Source organism: Citrus clementina, unplaced genomic scaffold (genome assembly GCF_000493195.1).
Source record: "Citrus clementina cultivar Clemenules unplaced genomic scaffold, Citrus_clementina_v1.0 scaffold_5, whole genome shotgun sequence".
Lineage (NCBI taxonomy): Eukaryota > Viridiplantae > Streptophyta > Magnoliopsida > Sapindales > Rutaceae > Citrus > Citrus x clementina.
In genome coordinates, this window is record NW_006262201.1 from 29,781,010 (window position 1) to 29,804,253 (window position 23,244).

Here is a 23,244-nt window from a genome sequence, read left to right on the forward strand (position 1 = left end):
TGATACTTTATACAGCACCAACCCTCAATCAATGCGATGCCGTCGATTTCAAGGCAATCAGACGAGCATGACGAGCATGACGAGCATGACGACATACCAAACCCAACACCAGAGCAGTGTCATGACACTTCTGAGGATGAGGTGGTTGTTGATGACCACCAGGAGCAGACACATGCCGACTCTGATGACGCACATGATTCTGAGGTTATAAATAATATACAATATTCTTCTTTTATTAATCATTATTGTTTTACTATTAATACGTGAGAGTATTTAGGGAGCAAGTTGTATGACGCTGCAGGGTTGCCTCGAATTATTTCAAGACCAACTTCTCTCGCCCGATATGCCTGCTGGTATGTTAACTGAACACCGTATTCTTGTTGCATATCTGCTCTTATGTCATTCGGAGTATAAATTCTCTTGTCTTGAATATATTTATCTGCGATAATATGACCGACAACCCGGCTCCTGACTTGATGACGTCCATCAACCAATACCTCATTATGACAAGTGTGTACATTATCAATTCTCCGCACCACCCAAGGAACATTTTGCTCGTTCAAACATCTAGTTGCTCGAATACGTCATTTACATGATTCTGAAGAACAGTGAGCCTCGAAACGTGTCGTAGTAGACCGTGCAATCTTGAAATCAAACTTATCCCGAAAGGCAACCTTGCGTAGTTGTAATATAAACTCATTCTTCTCAGCAAATAGCTTACCCACACTGATATCATCTGAGTCACAACTGCTAACAAAGCTTGGAGCAATCATGTTCGAAGGAAAAGTTGGAGCAAGACTTGTGAGGGGGTCAATTCTCCTTCTTGATCGAACCATAGAAGGAATAGGTCTATTGCCTCTGTTATTCACAAGAGTATTGCCTTCACACTCATCCTCATGCTGAAACGACGGAACATTCGAAGGACCAGCTCCTCCATCATCACCATCATTATTGAAATGAGTGCCCCTCATATTATTAGAAGGTTCTGCACAAACATTATCCCCCTCTGTCTCATCATGAAAATCATCATTATCCCGAAAATCATTGTTGTGATACGGAGAATACGGTTGCTCCAACGACGTCGTTATTGGAAATACCGTTGCTCCTGTTAGCCTATATGGTTATAAATATTGATTTTGATGATAACAAACCACATGTATTTATTAAGTAAAGATTTATAAATTATGCTTTTATTATAAGAAAATGATGTTATGGAATTAAAGCATTTTGGACTAAAATGAAAGTAATTTTAAAATCTTTGATAGTTTTTTTTATTTTCGGATTTGGACCTATTTGAAACTATTTAAATATTTTTAGGCCATTCTATAATTTCACAAAGTTTGGGCGAAGTCATAATTTCATAAAGTTGTGGGATTGAGAAAGCATTATTTAAAATTCTGAAATTGGACCTATTTGCAAACTTTTATAACGTTTTGGGCCATACTACAGTTTTATAAAGTTTTGGGGTCAAACTGAAAATTTGGGAAAAATTTCACTGTAGCAGGTTACTGTAGCAAGCGGCTATCCGGATTCTGAAAACTAAAAATCTGGATTCGAGCAGCAAGTGTCCAGAACGAAAACGGCTTACCGGATTCCGAATCCGGCAAGCTGGTTAGGCAAAATCCGGCTTACCGGATTCCATAAACGGCAAACCGGATTGCCCAGAATGTGAGTAACGGCTAGTTTTCGAGCTCAAACTATAAGAACTCAAATCCAACTCATTTTGAAGCTCTCCAACAAGCAAAAACAAAAAGCACACGTGATATCTTGAGCCTTCAACTTGTAAAACACAAATCATTGAATCATTCATTGTTCTTCATCTTTGAATATCTACTCATTGAGTGAGTTTTATTGTAACCTTCATTTCTTCATTTCATTTGTAAGAATTTGAGTGTGTGAGACACTTAAGTGAAGAGATTGGGAGATAATCTCTTCGTTGTAAGGGTTTATTGACACCTCGAAGTCAATTGTAATTGGTTGAAGCATCGGAAAGGCTTGGATAGTGAAATCCTCAAGTTTGGATTGCTTGGAGGCGTGAACGTAGGCGGGGATTGCCGAACCACGTAAAAATCCGTGTGTTTGTTTCTCTTCTCCCTTACTCTTTAATTATTGTGCCTTTATTAAACTTATTGCTTTCAATTTTTTATTAAGGCATTAGATTGTTTGTTGTGTGGATTTGCTAGGATAATTTTTAAATTTCCAATTCACCCCCCCTCTTGGGTTGCACACTTATATTTCATTTGGTATCAGAGCGAGGTGCTCTTATTTAGATTTAACCATCTAGAGCTATGGATTGGAGAGTAATATTGCTGCAGCGATATTGTCCTTGGCAACACCTTTTCTTCATTATCGGGGCCAGACATATTTGCTCTAAACGAAGTTTCTGTATCGACATGTGGCTCAATACCTTCGCTCGGAACTCGAGGTGATGTGGTCACGAATATAGGAATGCATCCAAAATTAGCTACGTCGGATGCTATATGTAACACAACCCTCACCATTTCATTATCAAATATATCCATGGGCAGTGCACATACACGATATAATGTGTTACTAGACCTCAAAGTTGTCTTCATTGTGATACTATATTCATTAGGGTTAATTTGTAACACATCGTATACTCTTGCCAATAACTGATCAAAAAGATAATTTTTCCCAACCAAAAAAGCTCTATTTTTACCATTGACATACTTCATACGCCCATCCTCTAATGTCTCATACCAACCATCGTAACACAATTCAAGTACAACTGAATTCATTAAGCTTGAAATTATAAAAAAAATAAATTATTTCAGCCCTATCAAATTAATAATTAATTGCAATGAATCTGACTTTTCGTGCGACAGGCTGACTGTCGCACAAACCTTGGTGCAACAGGTTGTTTGGTGCGACAGGTTGCCTGTCGCCAGATTCACCCACGAAACCATTCGCAGTTCAGTCAAACTCACGAGCAAGTTCAGAAAATAACTCATACCACTATGTGATGCCGATTAATGTTGGATCCGGATAAATTATGATCGGATTTCACTTTTTACCGTTGCCTTTTGACGTTGCCGTTGGTTGATGATTCAAGAGTGGGAAGCTGCCTTTGGTTTGACGAAAGATGAGAAAGAAAGTTGCTTTTGGTTTGTAAAGAAGGGTAATTTGGGGAGAAAAGCGTGTGTTTGGCTAATGTTGATAGAAAAAAGTTGAGAGGGTTAATTGTGAAAATAACAAAAATTTTATGATTATTTTTGTAAATTTCCCATTTATTGTCATCAAGTCTTGTCCTTTTTTCGTCTTGCTTTAAATGTGATTGTTTTTTTGTTATGCTTTGTGTATGTTAAATAAATTTAGCAATATGAGTTTATTTAGAAAAGTGAATAGAAAGGTATCGTGATATTGGAGGGAAGCTGTAACTTCAAATATCTAATATTTTATATTAAGGAGACTAGTCGTTGGAGGAAATCATGGAGGATTTCTCTTGCCATACTACATTGGTAAAAGAAATTAAGTGAACTTCTGTCGGTTGATGATGATGGCGACTATATAATTAATATTGGCATGCCGGGCCGTGTGATTTCCTTAGAAAATATCGACCCGAAATTTTTATTTAATTGCGCCAGCAGATATATAATATATTTGGAGAAAAACTAATGTGTGAATGCGCAACTACCACATCATGCTCGGTTAAATATCAGAGTAGTGAGTTTCCAGCAAGTCCCATCTTGATCCACTAAAATTTAATGCTAAAAAAATTAATCTATACGTATCATATAATTTGAGTTATTCTAGCCGGGGTTTAAGTACATATAGTTGTAGCACATCCTAGAGATCTATCCAGTATTACTTGGAAAATTTTGCCTTGTAGAGGCGAGATCTCTATATCTTATACCGGAGATAAATCTAACTCCATTAGTAGAAAGGGTGATTTAACTACCCCAATCTATAATGAGACAAGAGTTAGGTTAGTTTTGGGTTCCCGGTAGTTGATAAAATAAATTATTAATTAAAAAGTAATTTGATACCAACAAGCGTGTAAATCAGTTGGCATGTCGTTGTTCTAACTTAACCAAGGTCCTTAGTTCGAGGCTTGTGAATGCAATTATGTTAAATACTTGTTGGGAGAGTTTTGCCGCTCTAATGGTCCTACCCGGCTCGAATTTCAATTAGTCAGGGCCCAATGTGATCTTCGGATACCAGATGATTTAATACACCAAAAAAAAAGTAATTTGGTGTTTAGTAAATAATGTTGTTGTGGCTGCTGTGAGTTTAAAAAGTTGATTATATGCATTTATTAAATTTTAGTAAGAAAGTGATATTTTATAATATAATGACTAAATTAGATATAACTTTAAATTATTTTTGTTTGTATATTAGTATTTATGAAAAAAGGACATAATTATCTTTTCGTTAAAATATTAATGTTGTCATATCAACTTTGTAAGGTGTAGTGGCTTATTTGATAAGAAAGAAACCATTTATTTACTTTTAAAAGCTACTGCCAAAATAGAGAAACTTATAAAATAAACCGCTATTAAAAAAATTTAACACACACTATTTTTGTAAAACTTCTAAAATAAGCTAATTATAGTATTTTAACTGTAATCCCAAACGAGGTTTTAATTGCTGGAGAGGGTAGAAAAGTTACATCTAAGCTACAAGCAGTATGGGAGATTTTTTTTTTTTCAAATGACAGAATAAGATATTCTTAATTACACTAAAAATCATAAAAAAAAAAGGCAGTTATTTATAGGAAACGCACATAATAAAGCTTATCCTTTAAAATCCACAAGTAAAATTAAAAGTAAAGACTTTAAGACTAAATAAAATGCTGATAAAATCAATAATAAACCAAAACCAATTTATTGTGTTTTAATCAAGTAAGCAAACTAAATCGGTGTTCTTGCAACTGTTCATCTTTTTTCATTTTTGTGCTAAAATCCAAATGAAGCAACAATCTAAAATAATGAATACATGATCAGAGAAGGATATAATCGTCTTGCGGTGAATTCCAAATGAGATAGGACCAAATGGCCGGTGGTTCTTGATTTAATAAATGCTATTCTGCCAAATGACAAGCAAAAATTTCAACACAAATGGTCCATTATTGCGCCATTTTATATATGCTTCTGTTGGTTGATGATGATAATTATAAATTATTTTGCGGGTGCATGTGATTTCGTAATAAAATATTGGACAGTTTTGATCGATACATACGGAGGCGCAAAGGAAGATCGAGAGTTAGAGAAAGAGAGAGAGATGGAGTTTAATCAAGAATTCATCCTACACTTTTTCCACAATCAGCATATATTAAAGCTCTTGATGTGTTGTGGTCCATGTTGCAAGGTATGCTTGTGCTTCACCTTCGTGTGAGTTTTATCTCCATAAATCTTGTGGTGAGTTGCAGCGAGAAATACAGCACCCACTTCATCCCGCCCACCGTTTGATATTCCAAAAAGCAGATTTCTGCTCTTCTTGTAATGGCTGTGGCGCCGATTGTGTTCTTCCAATATTCGCCTACCGATGTCAAGACTTTGCCTTTCACTTGCATCCCCAATGCGTCTACATGAAACCGATCGTCAAGTACGAAGATCATCAGCATCCTCTTACCGTAGTGGAAATAGACAACTCGGGGTTATTTAACGAGTGCCAAGCATGCGGTTATGACATCGATGGTATCCATCTTCGCTGTGTGCAATGTAGGATCCTTTTCCATGTCCACTGCGGCAGTCAGAAGCCAAATCTACCACAAGCAATTGTGAATAAACATCATCATGAACATCCTCTCACCCTTACTACTACCGAAACGTCAACCATAGATGAATCTAATTATCCTCTTTGTGCGGCTTGCAGCAAAAAAAGAAAACCATGGCATCCATTTTACAGTTGTGCAGAGTGCGAAGACTACTCCGTTCACGTGCGTTGTGTGGTCACGGAGAAGCAATTTGAAAGAGATAAACTGAAACATGCCAGCCACAGACACTATTTGATTTTCAATGAAAAGGAGGTGGGTGATGATGATGTCGTTATCATTTGCCATATATGTGAGACAAGTCTCCAAGGCCCAGCATACAGTTGTGGCACCTGCGAATTTTCTATTCATAAATCCTGCGCCGAGCTTCCGGTAAAAATCGACCATCCTTTCCACCGTCATCCGCTCACGCTCTCAAAAACTAATCATTCCTCTAACCGTTGCCGTGCTTGTCTTGATGAAAGCTCTCGTGTGGCTTATAAATGCCATGAATGCTGCTACAATCTGCATTATCGCTGCACTTCACTAAAGCCTTCAATAAACTTCAAAGGTCATGATGAACATGCTCTTATTTACTTCGAGAAGTTGCCCTCTAAACCCAAGTGCGAGGCATGGTGTGGTATTACCAATCCGGACGCCTCCTACTTGCATTGTGCGATATGCAACTTCACTATTCATTTCGCGTGTGGTTCACTGCCAAAAAATATCAAGCATTGGAGTCACCAACATCCGCTAAATCTCATGAATAATTTTTTTTATTATAACTACGATGATCAAATGTGCGACATTTGCGAGATGAAAAGATACGCTGATGAATGTGTTTACTACTGTGCAGAATGTTACTTTGTTGCAGAGTTAAAGTGTGTGCTTCATGAGGTATGTATGTAAGTGTTAATTAATTTTTATAGCTCCCGTATCATCCCAGGATCTGACCTTGTATAGTCAGCCAAACAAAGTTGCTTCGAAATTACCAAGTTAAGCCCCCAGGACACTAGAAGCATCATCTTGATTTATCTTATAATGGTATACTTATATGTATTGTAATTTGTTTACATTGACTTGATTTATTAGTGTTTGATAGGTAATGCAATCTCTGCAAGAGAAAGAGCCCTATGATGTCGAGTTGAGAACCATCAAGGAAAGGAATCCTGAAGACTTGACCTTCCATGATGTATTTAGCTCCTTCACCAAAAAGGATAGGAATCAACTAGACGATATTACAGAAAATATGGAAAGTGAAATTGCGGGAATTACGAAGACATTATCAGAGACTGGCGATCAAGGTTCTAAAGTTACCATTTCGGAGAGCTATCCTTACTCGGATGAGGCCTTAGCACTGTTTATTTTGAGGCTCGAAAATGGAATACCTAGGAAAATAGAAACCGTCGAATTTTGGGATATGGACGATGTGCTGGTTAATGTCGAGGTCTGGGGAAGTTATAGGGTCATTGAGAAATTCGCACCAATGTTAAAAGATTTGCTGACCAAATACAGTGATATTGATGGCGATTGCAGTCTGAATGAAAATTGTTCCATGTATTTCTTCGCAATGTTGTGTGGGGTTATGCAGGACTTGTGCAGAACTAAGATTATGAACGCTAAAGACTTTGTAATTGTCAAATGGTGGTTCGCGCTGAAACATTTGCAGTATGCAGGGTTTAGAATCGATTTTTTATTTGATCAGTTGAAAAGAATCGTGCTTGCTAATTACGGAACTGATACAAAAATTTACAGGAACGAGAGAGGCTTTACGAGCTCGAAACGAAGAAGGATAAGCTTTCTAAAAAGATTGATCAATTGAAGAAAGAGATAGAGCAGCTAACTGCAAATATAGAGGAACTCAACTTGGAATCAAGAGAAATAAAATCTTCAGCTCAAGGTTCTGAAATATTGAACTTGAGCTTAGAGGATAACAGATTGAGTGACATAGTGCGATTCAGGATAAGCTTAGAGCTTGTATCATCTTATATAACTATACTATCTCTAACTTTGTTATAACAGATTATCTCTGTTAAAGGATGCCAAAAGTGTAAAATTCTTCCTCATGATTCGTAATATGGAAGTCTTTTATAGTTTAAATTTGGTCATTAACAAGATTAAATCGTTTTTTTTTGTTTAAAATTTGAATAGGCTTGAATTTTTCTAAAATATGAATGGATCTGAATACAAATGTCTATATGATATATTTATTTTTCTTCTTTTAATATATGCATATAAGTAACATTTTGTTTGTTTTTATAAATAAATAAAAATATTTCAAACATGGTTCTTTGACATTTATGTCCTTAGAAATCAAAACAAAAAAAGATAATTTTTTATAATTTAGGAAATAAGTATATTTAATAGAGATATTTTAAAAATATAATATTTACTTCACATTCAATAATATAACAAAATAATAGTATGGTAAACATGATAACAGTATGGTTAAAATTGTGTAAAAATTGGCTAACCATCAATTGGATAGTAATTAAGTAATTTTATAAATTATAAAACTAATCATCTGATAGACGAGTGACCCCTAGTAGTTGGAACTATAATTAATGTAAAATTAATGTTATTGTCCTTTTTATTATTAGGATTGTTGTTTGGGGTGAAGAATATCGTGACCAGGCATGTATGAGCAGAACGTGCTCCACTTGGCCTCAAGCGACTCCTCTAGGAAAGTCACCCTCGACAAGATGTGAGGCTGGTCGAGTGAGTATAGTTGGCTTGAGGGCGTGCAAGGAGAGACTAAAATCGTGTCAAATCGAAGACTTGGTCAAAGGCCAACATGTGGGTTTCCCCTAAAGAGCTTTAATATGAAACCCATTCAACAATAGTTATACTGCCCACTCACCCACGATTATTCTACTAACCCAACAATGATCGTGGGGGAGAGGAAGCTGATAATTCCGATTGCCATAAAAGCTATTGAGAACGGAGGTATAAGGGGTTAGACATTTTGACACTTAATTCTCTCGTACTTACTCTCTCTCTATTTACAATTTTTCTCAGCTATCTTTCTTTCTTCCTGAAAAATTAATTCTTTTTACTAGAAATATTTGTAATTAAGCCACGTGATTTGTGGTACAAGTTTTTCCAAGTAGACCCAAATCGATGATTTCAGCATTGGAGGGTTTATGCTAGAAAAATTTCCGGCATCCCTTGACTAGTTGTTGCGAACACAAATGTCCTTAGGGGAAGAGCTCGAGGTCGCAAGAGCCTGTTCGATAGAGAGAAGGTAGTGTAGAATTGTCTCTCTAATAACAACAAATTTAAGTGTTAGCATGGTTGTCTGGTCGCTACGCAGCCCGACTAGAATTCTGCTACAACAATTATTAATATTAAGATTATTATTATTATTATTGCTATCATTATTACTATTATTAGTATTATTACTTTAATCATTATTATTGTTATTGTTATAATGGATAATAATATTATTAAGGACAATAATTAACTAAGGACCAGCCATGCATGCTATTGTGGCAATAAATTAATTCAAGAGGTGGGTCGAGGTCAAAGCTCTAAGCAAGATCATAAAGAAGAAGACAATGGTTGACAGTTCGATAACCATCATCTATAGGTATGGAATACCCTACGCACTTATAGCAGACAACGGTAGGCAGTTTGATAACCAAAATTTCAAATAGTTCTATGAGAATATAGGCATAGAGTTGAAGTAGTGTTCACCAGCTCATCCACAAGCAAACGGGAAGGTAGAGGCTACAAACAAAACCATAAAGAAGCTCCCAAAACCCGGCTGAGAGAAAAGAAGAGGATCTAGGTCAATTAGTGATTCGTTGTGCTATGAGGTTACAGAACCACTCACAAGATCGCCATTAGAGAAACCTCATTTGCCTTAGTCTTTGGTCAAGAGACGGTGGTCTCCACAGAAATTGGGATAAAAACACATTGGACAGAATACTTCAAGGAAGAGCAAAATGATGAGCAGGAATGTCTGAACCTGGATCTACTAGCCTCCTCGAGGCGAAATAAAAAGTCAAATTTGCAGAACCTGCTCGACCAAGTGATGGCGAGTAGGAAGTAATTTTTAAAAATATTTTCTAAGACAAGCTTATAACTTTAAGTCTCAAAGCCTTCTTAAGACAAGATAAAAAGTCAAATTTGGTAGAACATGCTCGACCAAGCGATGACAAGCAGGAAGTAACGTATGAAATATTCTTTAAAGCAAGTATAAGACTTTAAGTCTTGAAGCCTCCTCGAGGCGAGATAAAAAGTCAAATTTGCCAAAAATGCTCGACCAAGCTATGGCGAACAAGAAGTAAGGTATAAAAATATTTTCTAAGGCAAGTTTAAGACTTTTTAAGTCTCAAACCATCCTCAAGGCGAGATAAAAAGTCAAATTTGCAAGAACTTGCTTGACCAAGTGATGGCAAGTAGGAAGTAATTTATAAAAATATTTTCTACTGCAAGTGAAAGAATTTAAGTCTCAAAGCCTCTTCGAGGAGATAAACAGTCAATTTTCGAAAACTTGCTCGACTAAGCGATGGCGAGTAGGAAGTAACTTATAAAAATGTTTTCTAAGACAAGTATAAGACTTTAAGTTTCAAAGCCTCCTCGAGGTGAGATAAAAAGTTAAATATGCTAGCACATACTGACCAAGCAATGATGAGAAAGAAGTAATTTATAAAAAATATTTTCTAAGGCAAGTATAAGACTTTAAGTCTCAAAACCTCTTTAAAGTGAAATAAAAAGTCAAATTTGCCAGAACTTGCTCGACCAAGCGATGGCGAGCAAAAAGTAATTTATAAAAATATTTTCTAAGGAAAGCATAAGACTTTAAGTCTCAAGGCATCCTCGAGGTGAGATAAAAAGCTAAATTTGCCAGAAGCTGCTCGATCAAGCGATGGCAAGCAGCAAGTAATTTATAAAAAAAATATTTTCTGATGCAAGTTTACGACTTTAAGTCTCAAAACCTCCTCGAGGTAAGATAAAAAGTCAAATTTGACATAACATGCTCGACTAAGCGATGGCGTGCAAGAAATAATTTATAAAAATGTTTTCTAAAGCAAGTATAAGACTTTAAGTCTCAAAACCTCCTCAAGGTAAGACAAACGTCAAAATTTGCCAGGACTTGCTCGTTAACAATAAGACGAAGAAGCAACTGTTTGTGCAAATATTTCAAAGCAAGTACAAGATGTTGAATTTCTCAAAGCCTTCTCAAAGCAAGAGAAAAGTCAAATTTTGCCAATATCTGTTCATTAGTGGTAATGCAAGCAAACAATCATTTATTGATATTTATAAAGACAAAGAAATATTCATAACATTGAAGAAAAATAAGTACAATGTTTTGCAAAAAAAGTCAATTGATAAAAAGAGACATCTTATTACACTTGAGAATATTGAGGGCCTACGGGAGGATCTGTTCTCGATGAGTCATCAACAGCTAGAGAAGGAATGGTGGTCTCATCAACTGCAGCAGGAGAAGTAGTGATCTCACTAGTTGCAACGGGGTCTCTTTCTTCGGCGTCCTCTATGGTTGTCTCCTCATTCATGTATTCGATAAAACTTTAGTTTTATCTTAACGTCATTCATCTACCCAGACAACAGCTTTGTTTCACACAAGAAAACAATTTGTGCATGTTGCACTTGGAGAATTTTCTTCAAAGCTAGCAACATTCGAGGATTATCCAAACCTGAACATTCAAGCTAAAGATTTTCATGGCTATCGACGAGGCTTTATTGATAATTCTTTGTTGATTGAATCAGAAATCTCCACTTCCTCTATGTTTGTTGTCTTCCAACTCAGTTTAAGTTTTGTTGCAGGACAATAAAAATAGCCCATTGTATTGTCATCTTTTTTGTGGCTTCCTACCTTTTATTCCCTTTTGCGGGGGCTAGAAATTTCAGCTTCACTTATGGGCCTTTTTTTGGTGATTAGCCCAACTGTATTAACTTTCTTTCCATTGAGGTTCCTATCTTGGAGTTTCCATCTTCTAATCTTGGGCTTTTTCAAGGTTTTTCTAGGCCTATTGACATGACTCAAAAGTCTTATTATTACCAAATATAAGAGTGTCTAGTTATAATATAATTCGATGAGTCTGGGGTCGAACCACAGAGAATTTAAAATTTAGTAATCAATTTATTAAACTAAGAAAACTTAATGCGGGAAAGGAAATAAATCTGAATTAATCTAAAAATATGCTAAGGTTACAAAATCTACTCTCAGATTTCAAATTATGGTTATAACACTCTTAAATTTTATATTTTTCATTTCTTTTACCAGTTAATTGTTATGCCATTTAATTTTTAATTAACCATTAGTGTGATAAATGTGGGACCGAGTACCTAATGTACCACAACTATATTAAAGTGTTGACATTATATCAAAATACCATACAAATCTAAAGAGATTTATAGATCTACTCTCATATTTCAAATTATGGTTATAACATTCTCTTAAATTTTATATTTTTCATTTATTTTACCAATTAATTATTATGCCATTTAATTTTTAACTAACCATTAGTGTGATAAATGTGGGACCGAGTACCTAATGTACTACAACTATATTGAAGTGTTGACATTATGTCAAAATACCAGATAAATCTAAAGAGATTTATGGATCTACTCTCAGATTTCAAATTATGGTTATAACACTCTCTTAAATTTTATATTTTTCATTTCTTTTACCAGTTAATTATTATGCCATTTAATTTTTAACTAACCATTAGTGTGATAAATGTGGGACCGAGTACCTAATGTACCACAACTATATTGAAGTGTTGACATTATGTCAAAATACCATATAAATCTAAAGAGATTTGTATTTATAAATTAAAATGACATAAAATATGAATAAATAAAATAAGGAAGAAAAATATGAATAAATAAAATAAACCTTAAGACGCACTTGACAGAGTAATTAACTCAATAATTTGAATCATTGAGCTTCACATTTCACCTTAACTTAGAAAATTTAGTCATTCATATTGGAAAACAAAAAACTCATTTTATTTAACAAATTTCTAAAATCTATTACACGAAGATTGATTACACAAAGAAAACAAGAAAAAAAAAAACAAAGAAAGAAATCTCTCAGCTTCACTCTGTTTCCTCTCCTCAGCTTCTCTCTCCCTTCGCAAAAGCTTCTTCTATTTATAGGCAATCTTCAGTTTCAACATCTTTTATTCTATTACTATTTCTTATTATTATCAAACAAACTAACAAGCAAAACATGGGTGATGGTTAGGTGGCGTGATGGCCTCCTGACCATCACCAACATGATTGCCCACTTTTTCTTTTTTTTCTTTTTTTCTTTTTTTCTTTTTTTTATTATTATACTTTTTATTTTTTATTTTATTAATTACATCTCTTCAATTGTGCTCCAACAGTTCTTTTTTGTTCCCGCTTTCAATTCCAATTCCATATTTATTCTTGAAAAATATTTATAAGATAAAAATTAACATATTGCAAATTAATTTAATATAAAAATATATTTGGGGAGTGTTAAGATAATTTAAGAATAATGAGCGCATTAATCAACACTTTAAGTGAAAATCTAATAATTCTATCTTTATTATATGAATACATGTACACTTTCAAGTGTTAATTGCCTATCATCTACGACCTCTTCATCCAAAGTCACTTGGGTATTTTGGGAATTCTCACTTTGTGCACCTATGAAAGCCAAAACTCCCAAATTTTTTATTTAGTCTTCCACCCATATTTCTCTTTTTTTTTCCTCTCATCTTCTTTCTCAAACGCCTAAAATTTTCTACACTGCCCGTTGTGAGTGTCTAACTCTGGCTGTCATCTAGCTGTAGTCTCGGTTTTCCCCTCTTAGGTTTGCTTGTTGAATAACCCCCTTGGTCATGTGTTCAGCTTCTATTGGCTTTCCGTACCTACTCGTTTTTCCTTAGGTCAACTCTGCCCTGATTTCCACATTTGGGTTGCCTTGCATCTATTGGTCTTGTGGATGTTTATGGTGTTCTTGACTCACAAATTCCCCTTCTCTTATAATTTTGTCCAAATTCCATCTTTCTTGATTCCTTTTTCGCTTAAAGTGATTTGGGAGTGTAATTGCTTTTAACCAAGGACAAAAGGTAAAATCCTTTTTAAGTTGTCTTTCGTATTTAAGATATTCTCTAAATTGATGGCTAAGCTTACCACAACAGAAACAAAGTCCGATAATCTTTCATATAGAACTAGTATTAGAATATTATCCTCCCCCTTCTGCTTTAAAAAGATGATCCTCTTTAAAGGTTTAGTTATACCAACTGAGATTCTGACTTTCGCATACTTCCAAATACATTCACTACTATCATCCGCCTCCACTTCTTTAGGTTTCTTAATAATAGCTCCAAAGCTCCTCCACAGTATCTACATTCATACACATAATAAGTAGGTTTTGAAGATGAACCCAGAACGATGTATGAGTAAATGCTTGTGCGATAATGCTTCTGATGCCACTTAGTTGTATAAGGACTATTAACACCCGTCAAAGTGCCAATGATGACCAGCTAGGACCCTTCTTTTGTCTGCTTCGAGAGCAAATTTGAACATGAAAATGTTGTCTCCCAAGCTCTCAATCTTCACCTCTCGCACAGTCCTCCAAACTTGTTACATAGCCACAGGCAAACCCTTTTATTAGCCCCCCTCGTAATTAATATTTTTCCTAGTAAACACCCCTCAGCAGTTACAACTCCTTTGCTTTCATTTTGCCAGCAAATGAAACCTTGTCCTCCTCTTCTTACTCCAAAGTAATCAATCTACATTTCATAATAAGCTTCTCTGTTTCCATAAAGCCTTCAATATGTTTTACCTACCAAATATTATTTTACACTACTTTGTTGACACTCGTATTTAAGAACTCACCTACCCACCACACTGACAATCCCATTATGAAAACTCCCTGGACAAATACCAACCCTGCTCCACAAGAGAGCAAAACCAGAGTTATGACAACCTTTTTTCAACTTCTATTCTAAGTGCTCTTTTCAAAGAAAAAAGCTCTATTGAAGGAAGACTCAATTTTTACTTTCCCCTCATCAAAAAAATTCTCCACCTGCATCGGCCTCAAATTCTTTTCTGTTGCGAAACAAAGATGACAGCCTAGCAGGTTTACTCGATATGCAATAAATTTAATTTTGAGAATCGCTTTGCGGTAGATAGAACGGGCATGGGAGGTGGTTTAGCTTTGTTTTGGAGTTCGGGAGTGAATGTCAGTATAAAGTCTTTCAGTTCTCATCATATAGATGCGGTGGTACAAAACCCAGGTGGTCAAATGTGGAGATGTACCGGAATTTACGGTCATCCAGAAGCTGGTCAGAAACAGCACACATGGTGTTTACTAAAAAGGTTAGCAGACCTTTTTCCTTATCCTTGGTGTTGCTTTGGTGACTTCAATGAAATCCTTTATTTACATGAGAAATCGGGGGGCAATGAAAGAAACCTAAATGCAGTAGCTGAATTTAGAGAGACTATTCAGGCTTGTAATTTGGTAGACATGGGTTATAAGGGCTACCAATTCACATGGTCGAATAGGAGGTTCGGGACAAGCTATGTAGAAGAAAGGTTGGATAGATTTCTCTGTAGCAAAGATTGGAGCAAAAGTTTCCAGAACCTACCGGCATCACATCTAGTGAATTGGGTCTCAGATCACTACCCAATCATGCTGGATATTAAAGAGAGAAGCAAGGAGATAAATTACAAGAGAAGATCTTTTCCGAGGGACCATTACGAAGACATGTGGAGCTCATATGAGAATTGTCAAAATATAGTGCGGGAAGAATGGGAAATTTATGGGGACAGAAGGTGGGAGAATCCGGTGAACAATTTTCATAGGGCGGCAAAAAATTCTCTATCTAAGCTCAAGATATGGAGCAAGGTAGAGTTTGATGGCAGAAAAAAAAAGCAAGAGGACTTGATTGAGAAGCTGCAGAATGCAAAGCATAATAGGGATCAGTATGTAGATGGTGGAGAAATCAGGAAGCTTGAAAAGCAAATCAACAACATGCTGATTGATGAAGAAGTGTACTGGCGTCAAAGATCGAGAGCAGACTGGCTCGGGGAAGGAGACAAAAACACAAAGTTTTTTCACTCCAAAGCCTCGGCTAGGAGAAGAAAAAACAAAATATGGGGTATAGAGGACACCCATGGGAATTGGATAGATGATAAAGAAAAAGTTGAAGGTGAATTTTGCGATTATTTCCAGCAGCTCTTTACTTCCTCCAGGCCAAGCCACAGTCAGACTCAAGAAGCCCTTAAAGAAATGCCCCCAAAGGTAACTCCGGAAATACATACTCTCTTGGAGGAACCCTTCACACAAGAAGAAATTGTAAATGCACTATCTCAAATGTGTCCTACAAAAGCTCCCGGACCGGATGGTTTACCTGCAGCATTTTTCCAAAAACATTGGCAGGCGGTAGGCAGAGGGGTAGTCACAACATGCTTACACATTCTCAACGAGCAAGGTGATTTAGCTTCGCTCAACCATACTTACATTGCTCTAATTCCTAAGACTGAGAAACCAAAGAAAGTTACTGATTTTAGGCCTATTAGTCTATGCAATGTGGTGTATAGAATCATAGCTAAGGCATTAGCGAACAGGCTGAAACTAATTCTTCCCCAAATCATATCCCCATCTCAGAGCGCATTCATTCCCAATAGACTCATTACAGATAATGTGATTATTGGTTATGAATGCCTCCACAAGATTAGACATAGCAAAGGGAGAAAAAATGGGTTAGTGGCTCTAAAATTGGATATTAGTAAGGCGTATGACAGAGTCGAGTGGAGCTTCCTAGACCAAATCATGGAAAAAATTGGTTTCTCGAATAAATGGAGGAGTCTGATTATGAGGTGCATAACCACTGCTCAATTTTCAGTCATTATTAACGGGACCCCCAAAGGCTTAATTCTTCCGGAAAGGGGGCTAAGGCAAGGCTGCCCCCTCTCTCCGTATCTTTTCATCATGTGTGCAGAGGCTTTTTCGAACTTACTGATCCAGGCTGAGAGGAAGCAGCAGATTAGAGGGCTGAGATTTGCAAAGGACATTACGATATCTCACCTCCTTTTTGCGGATGACAGCTTAGTCTTTACCAGAGCCTCAGAAGCAGAGTGTAAGAACTTAAAGGGGATTTTCGATTGCTATGCGAAGGCATCAGGGCAAATTTTTAATTATGAAAAGTCCTCAATGTTTCTCAGTGGCAAGATTACAAGTGGTCAGGCTGCAACAATTAAAAATATTTTCCAGCTCAAAGTGGTGTCGAAATATGAAAAATATCTAGGCCTTCCATCTATGATAGGCAGACGGAAATCGGGGTTCTTTAATGAGGTGAAACTGAAGGTGATAAGCAAGATTTCAAGCTGGCGTCATAAGATGTTCTCCAGCGGAGGGAAAGAAATACTCATCAAAGCAGTAGCACAGGCAGTACCGGCGTATGCTATGAGTGTTTTCAAACTTCCTAAGGGGCTATGTGATGATATTTAAAAATCCATTGCGAAGTTTTGGTGGGGATCAATGGAAGATAGATACGGAATCCACTGGTCAAGATGGGACAAAATGAGCCAAGTAAAAAGTAGAGGAGGGCTGGGATTCAGAGATCTCACTAGCTTTAATCAAGCTTTGGTGGCTAAGCAGGCATGGAGATTGCTTCAGCTTCCCAATTCGTTGCTGGCCTGAGTACTGCAAGCAAAATACTATAAGTATTCTTCATTCTTGAATGCCACAGCGGGATCCAATCCATCCTTTATTTGGAAAAGCATTCTATGGGGAAGGCAAGTGATTGACAAAGGTGCAAGATGGAGGGTAGGAAATGGAAGGAAAATCAGAACTTACAAAGATAATTGGTTACCTAGGCCAGACACTTTCAAACCAATATCACCACAAAAATTGCCAGCTGAAACTATGGTGGCTGATCTGATTGATGAAGAAAATCAATGGATCGTAAGCAAGCTGGAGCAAAACTTTCTACCCCAAGATATCGAAGCAATCCTACAGATTCCACTCCCTAGAACCAAAAAAGAAGATGAAGTGCTGTGGCATTATGACAAAAGAGGAGAGTATTCAGTTAAGAGTGGATATCAGATAGCTTTCAGACTCAAGTTTCAAGATATGCCAAGTAGTTCAGGAAGTTGCTCTAGGCAATGGAATGTTTTGTGGTCTTTGGAGCTGCCTGAGAAGATTAAGATTTTCATGTGGAGGACAATAAAAAACATTTTACCAACGACTGAAAACCTTTGGAAAAGGAAGTGTCTGCCAGAGCCTACCTGTCCAAGATGCCATAAGAGGGTGGAAACTATAAGTCATGCCCTATTTGAATGTAAAGCAGCAAGGAAGACCTGGAACTTAGCTCCATCCACTTTCGAGCTTCAGAATGTTCCAGGTCAAGACATTTTCAGCTATGCCCAGAATCTTTGCAGCAACTCCAGGAGAAATGAAGCTGAGCTTATGATTATGTATTGCTGGGCTATCTGGTTTGCTAGGAATAAGTTGATCTTTGAAAGGAAGAAGATAGAGCCAATTGTTTCAGCAGCAAAGGCAGAATCAATGTTAGAAGCTTACCAAAGAGTGAGAAAAACAGGAACACTCCATATTAGCAATACTAGAGAGGAAAGCCAGCAGAGATGGTCTCCACCCCCAACAAATGTGCTCAAGCTTAATGTAGATGCAGCAACAAACAGCAAGGATCAGAAGGTTGGCTTGGGAGCAGTCTTGCGTGACTCGAATGGCAGAGTAGTAGCAGCAGGCATTAAACAAGCCTCTTTCAGGAAGGATGTCAGCTTTGCAGAAGCTGAAGCTATCCAATGGGGTCTCCAGATTGCAAAAAAAGCAGCTGCAGCAAGCTTGATTGTAGAGACTGATTGCAAAGATGTGGCTGAGCTAGTCAACAACACAAAGGGCAGCAGGTCTGAGATTTTCTGGATAATTTCGGAAATCCAAACCCAGAAACGAGAGTTCCAAAGGATCCATTTTAATTTTGTTCCAAGGTTCTGTAATGCTCATGCCCATTCTTTAGCTAAACATGCTCTAAGGAAAGATACAACTGCTGTCTGGTTAGATATATTACCAGTAGAGGTGCAGAATGTATTTGACTGTGTTGTTTAATCAGTAATGAAAGGTTTACTTTCTCTTTAAAAAAAAAATTTTTACTTTCCCCTCTTCTCATCTAGATTTTTTTCTTTTGTCTTATTTTGATATGTACTATATACGTTAATATTTATCAATGCATTTTTGAAATATTAGAGGAAATTAAAATAGGGATGACAAAATTTTTCATGGGTTTGGGCTCCATGCCAAATGAAGTGAATTTTAAATAATTTTTGTAGGTAGGGGTCTATACTCTCCAAGACTCCAACCCACCCCAATCCCTATATATAAAAATATTTTTTAATTTTTGTTCAATAAAATTTTTGCTTTATCAACTTCAATGTTGGTTAATAATTTTTTTTTTTTACCTATAATAAAAAGGTTATAAATAAAAGCAAGCCTTATATTATAATTCTTATTTATCCTTAAAACATTATTATGTTTTCTTTTCTCTCAATGTGCTGCTCTCTTCACATATTTTTTTTGTTTTGATATTATTTCAAAATATTGTTTCAAGCTTTTAGAGATGTTTTTAAATAATTTAAATACTTTATAATATAGTAATGATTTTATTTAAGTCTCTAATTTATGATTTACTAAAATCATTTATCCATATCTACTATAAAATAAGTAAATGGGGAATATGGCGGGGATGAAGAAATCATTCGCCACATAGGGATTCCCTATTCCCACTGCGCTAAATTTATTGAGGGATGGGGTGGAAAATGAAGGCGAAATTTTTAATGGGATAGGCCACCCCACCCCATCCCTTTACCATCCCTAAATTAAAATGAAATACAATCAACAATTAAATTAGAACATTTAGAAGTTCATGGATGATTTTAATCATCACTTTGATAATTTGCATGGTTTTTAAGGGAGAATTTGATTATTGATTAATTAACAATGTATTTGGTAAAGGATTTGCATAATTACTTGTTAAACAATTAAGGTAATCTCAATAATTTCTTATTATTTTGGTGATGGTCATGTTAGTAATTTTTCAATAAATGCAGAAAGGATAAGGTAATGTTGTTTGAATTAGAAGATGTTGGAAGCTATATTCTTGTATCAATGCTCTGTCAAATATTCAATATATCTTCGATTAAAGATAGAACCATAGGAATCATGACAGTATTTGAACTTGGGCAAATCAACTAGGTTCTTTATTTCTTCATTCTAGCTCTCTTGAACCAAAAAGCTGGTTCTACCATGAATCTACATAAAACAATTTCTGAACTCAATCAATTGATGCAAGTTATATATCCAATTAGACTGCTTTACATATAATGATTATTTTGAATTTTGAAAAGGCATTTATCGCAACATCAAAAAGTAAAATGCTATAATCAACTCAAGAAAAAAATAATAATAAATGCAAATTTAGTTTTAACATTCCTTATTCAGACTTGTCGATATTCAACATATGTTCACCAAAATGATACATGCATCATTATCATGTTTCGGAGAGGTGATCTTGAGAGAATTTTTGTTGTGCAAACTTTCCACTTAGACATTCACATTTTCCATCGATGCACTTGCCACTACCGGGAATTGATCCACACATTTCATCACATATTTTATCATCTTTGCAAGCAACAACAACTTCTTCGGTTGATCCTCTGGGTAAACCTAAAATCAATATTGTTTGATTTCATAATCAGTTGATTTGGAATTGTTAATTTGCAAGAAGCATTTGGAATAAAAACATAGAGACTTAAAATTTTCTACAAGTAGGACACGAGATAAGTACTGTAAAATATACATACCAGAAGAAGCAATTAACAAAAGAACAACCAAGCAAGCCAATTTCAGTTGAGAAATCTTTTCCATTCGCTCAAATTTGTGTAGTATGGAGGAGACAAAAGTGCCAAGGAGTTGGTATTTTATGGTTTCAATATTGGTACATATGAAACATCTAGAAGAAATATATGGTATGTTTAATTCATTACAAAGATCCAGATATTTATGGTATGTCTAATTCATTATTCATTTTCATATCCACAATCATATCCTAAGAAATATATGGCAATTTGTTTGTAGCTTTGGATAAAAGTTATACAAGGAAAGATAGCAAGAAAATAGCCTAGACATGTCCCAAATGGTCTTGATAAAATTTTAGAAAAGATATATATGCAATGTATAGTTGTGATCACCAATATGGCAAGTTATGCAAGGCCAAATGATCCTTGACTCTTGTGATGTTTTTAAATCACACCTCTGTTTTCTCGGAAACTTTCCGTATTTATGTGACATGACATTAGGGAAAGGAAGTCTGGAATTGCTTTCTCATTTTAAATTCTGCAGTCTGCAAAGCTTAATGTAGAAGCCCATCGGCTTCTTTCTGCAGTCTGGTTGATAATGTCCATATGGGCCTTTGGGCTGATAGTAATAGTGATCATAACGAGCGTTTCCCCTACCCAGGAGGACAAAACAACATGCGTAAACAAGAATCCAGCACAATCAACTCATTTTCATTTTCATTTTCAGTTGAAATAGCAGTAAAAGAAATGAAGGCCCCTCTAATCAATTAACCCACAACGACACGTCATCACATTCCAGGGCAACAATTACTGAAAACAACTAAACATCCAAATTCTTCTTATCATATATTCAAGGATGACTATCCAAAAAAAAAATAAAAATTATTATGTATCTTTGCAGTCTCAACTGCTATAGTCTTCAAGTTGCCTACAAAAGAAAACATCCTTAAGAAGCAGATCACTGTCTTAACCAGCATAGCGTCTAGAATGAAGAATATAGTCGTCAGCCCTCCGTTATTATTAGGTTTGCATTATGAAAACCATGAAGTCTTTTGAAATTCAAATACTCCATCACCAACATCGTTAGTACACTTTTTGAAGTATCACATTCTGCCACTGGTTCTATCCCGTACGACCCTGAAATCCTCTAAATTTACCATTGATTCCCAACCTCCCCCATCCATTCTCAATATGAGAAACAGGTCACTCCCTTAATCAATATAGGGTCTAAAACAAAGAGTACAATGTTTAGACCTCCATTACCATGTTAGCATGCTACTCACACCAAAAGTAAAAGCATGAAGCCTTTAGACATACTCCATCACAAACTTGATTCCCGAATTCACATTAATTCACAAACAAGAAAACGAAGATTATGAGTCTATGACCAAAAAGGAAAAATCACACTACATATGTAAAAACATCCAAGAGTGAAAAACAGTTGATCGCTGAAAAATCTCTGAACAGAGCAAGTTCAAGTAAAGAGCCGGAATTACAATCAACTCCTTAAGATAAAATAGTCCCTACCTCCAGAGATTAATAATTCAGCAATCCATCAAACGAAAACCAAAATAACTCAATGACAAATAAAGATTTCCATTAGAAACATAAAATATGAACACAACAGAACAAAGGCCTAGTCGACAAATTTCATCAAATAGAAACCATAAGAACAGCTAAAATCCTAAAACCCCCACTAGAAAAAACCCAATTTTCACTCAAATAGGCACATATCTCTTCACAGCCTGCTTCCCAGCCACAGCCGCCGCAGCCGTGATACCACCGATAGCCCCAGCAACTGCCGCTGACCTCAACCCACCGGCGGCCCTATAAATCGCCCCAGTACCCAAACCAGCCGCCACAGTGTTCAACAAATCATCAGAATCCCTCAAATAAATCAGCCCACTTTCCATCCCAGCGAAAATCAACCCCAAAACACCCAACGAGTTCCCAAATCGCCGACCCACTTGGCCGCCGGAGTTAAGAACCCGGTTAACTCTCAGCTTGAGGGAATCCGACGGCTCCGCCTGGCGCAAGCCCTCGACGGATCCCTTGATTGCGCCCAGGACGGCGCCGGATAAGTAACCGGAACCCGTGTAGTATTGAAGATTCTCGCCCCATGATCGGCGAGAATTGAGGGATTCTTCGTGAAAGAGGAATTCAGGGGATGTGGGGAGATTGTAGAGGTTTTGGATCGGAACGTCGAATTGCTGGTAAGGATGGTATCGGCGGTAATTGTGTTCTTTGCTATGTGTTTGATTTGATGACGAGTCAGCCATTGGAGAGACTCTTGATGAATGAAAGTTTTACTTTTTAGGGTTTTAGAGAGAAAACAGGGGCTGGGTTTTGTTTTGTTTAGGGTTTAAGGAGAGAAAATTAAAAATAAAGAAAGAGACAGATGGCTTTGGAAGAAGCGTCGAGTTGACTCATTCAAGGTTTATGAGTTAGAAAAATCTTGGTTAAGAACTTTAACAATTTAGGGGCTGTTTGGGCATCAGCTTCTCAAACAACCCAAAAACACCCTTTAAACTGTAACCATGGGCGTATATAATGGTTTGCCTCCAAACACATACTCAACAACAGAAGCAACCCAATGGGTTGAAGTTTTCTGGGCTAGGCCGCAAGAATGGCTCCTAATACTTTTACGTGGAGCCCATCGCTTGACTGGGATATTCTGATTGAACCCAAAAGAATTGTCAATGAACCCA

The 23,244-nt window shown here is 36.4% G+C and overlaps 1 protein-coding gene across 1 annotated transcript; it reads right to left on the reverse strand.

The window, feature by feature from the left end:
- Nucleotides 1-21,929: 21,929 nt before the first annotated feature.
- Nucleotides 21,930-23,012, reverse strand: LOC18042231 (mitochondrial import inner membrane translocase subunit TIM23-3). The gene has a single exon (XM_006432917.2). It carries the CDS (start codon nucleotides 22,813-22,815, stop codon nucleotides 22,255-22,257), a length of 561 nt encoding a protein of 186 aa, XP_006432980.1. The 5' UTR covers nucleotides 22,816-23,012; the 3' UTR covers nucleotides 21,930-22,254.
- Nucleotides 23,013-23,244: the final 232 nt, after the last annotated feature.

Excerpts from the sequence above, each read along its gene's own strand:
- LOC18042231 (XM_006432917.2), bottom strand. The coding sequence starts at position 22,815 with ATGGCTGACTCGTCATCAAATCAAACACATAGCAAAGAACACAATTAC.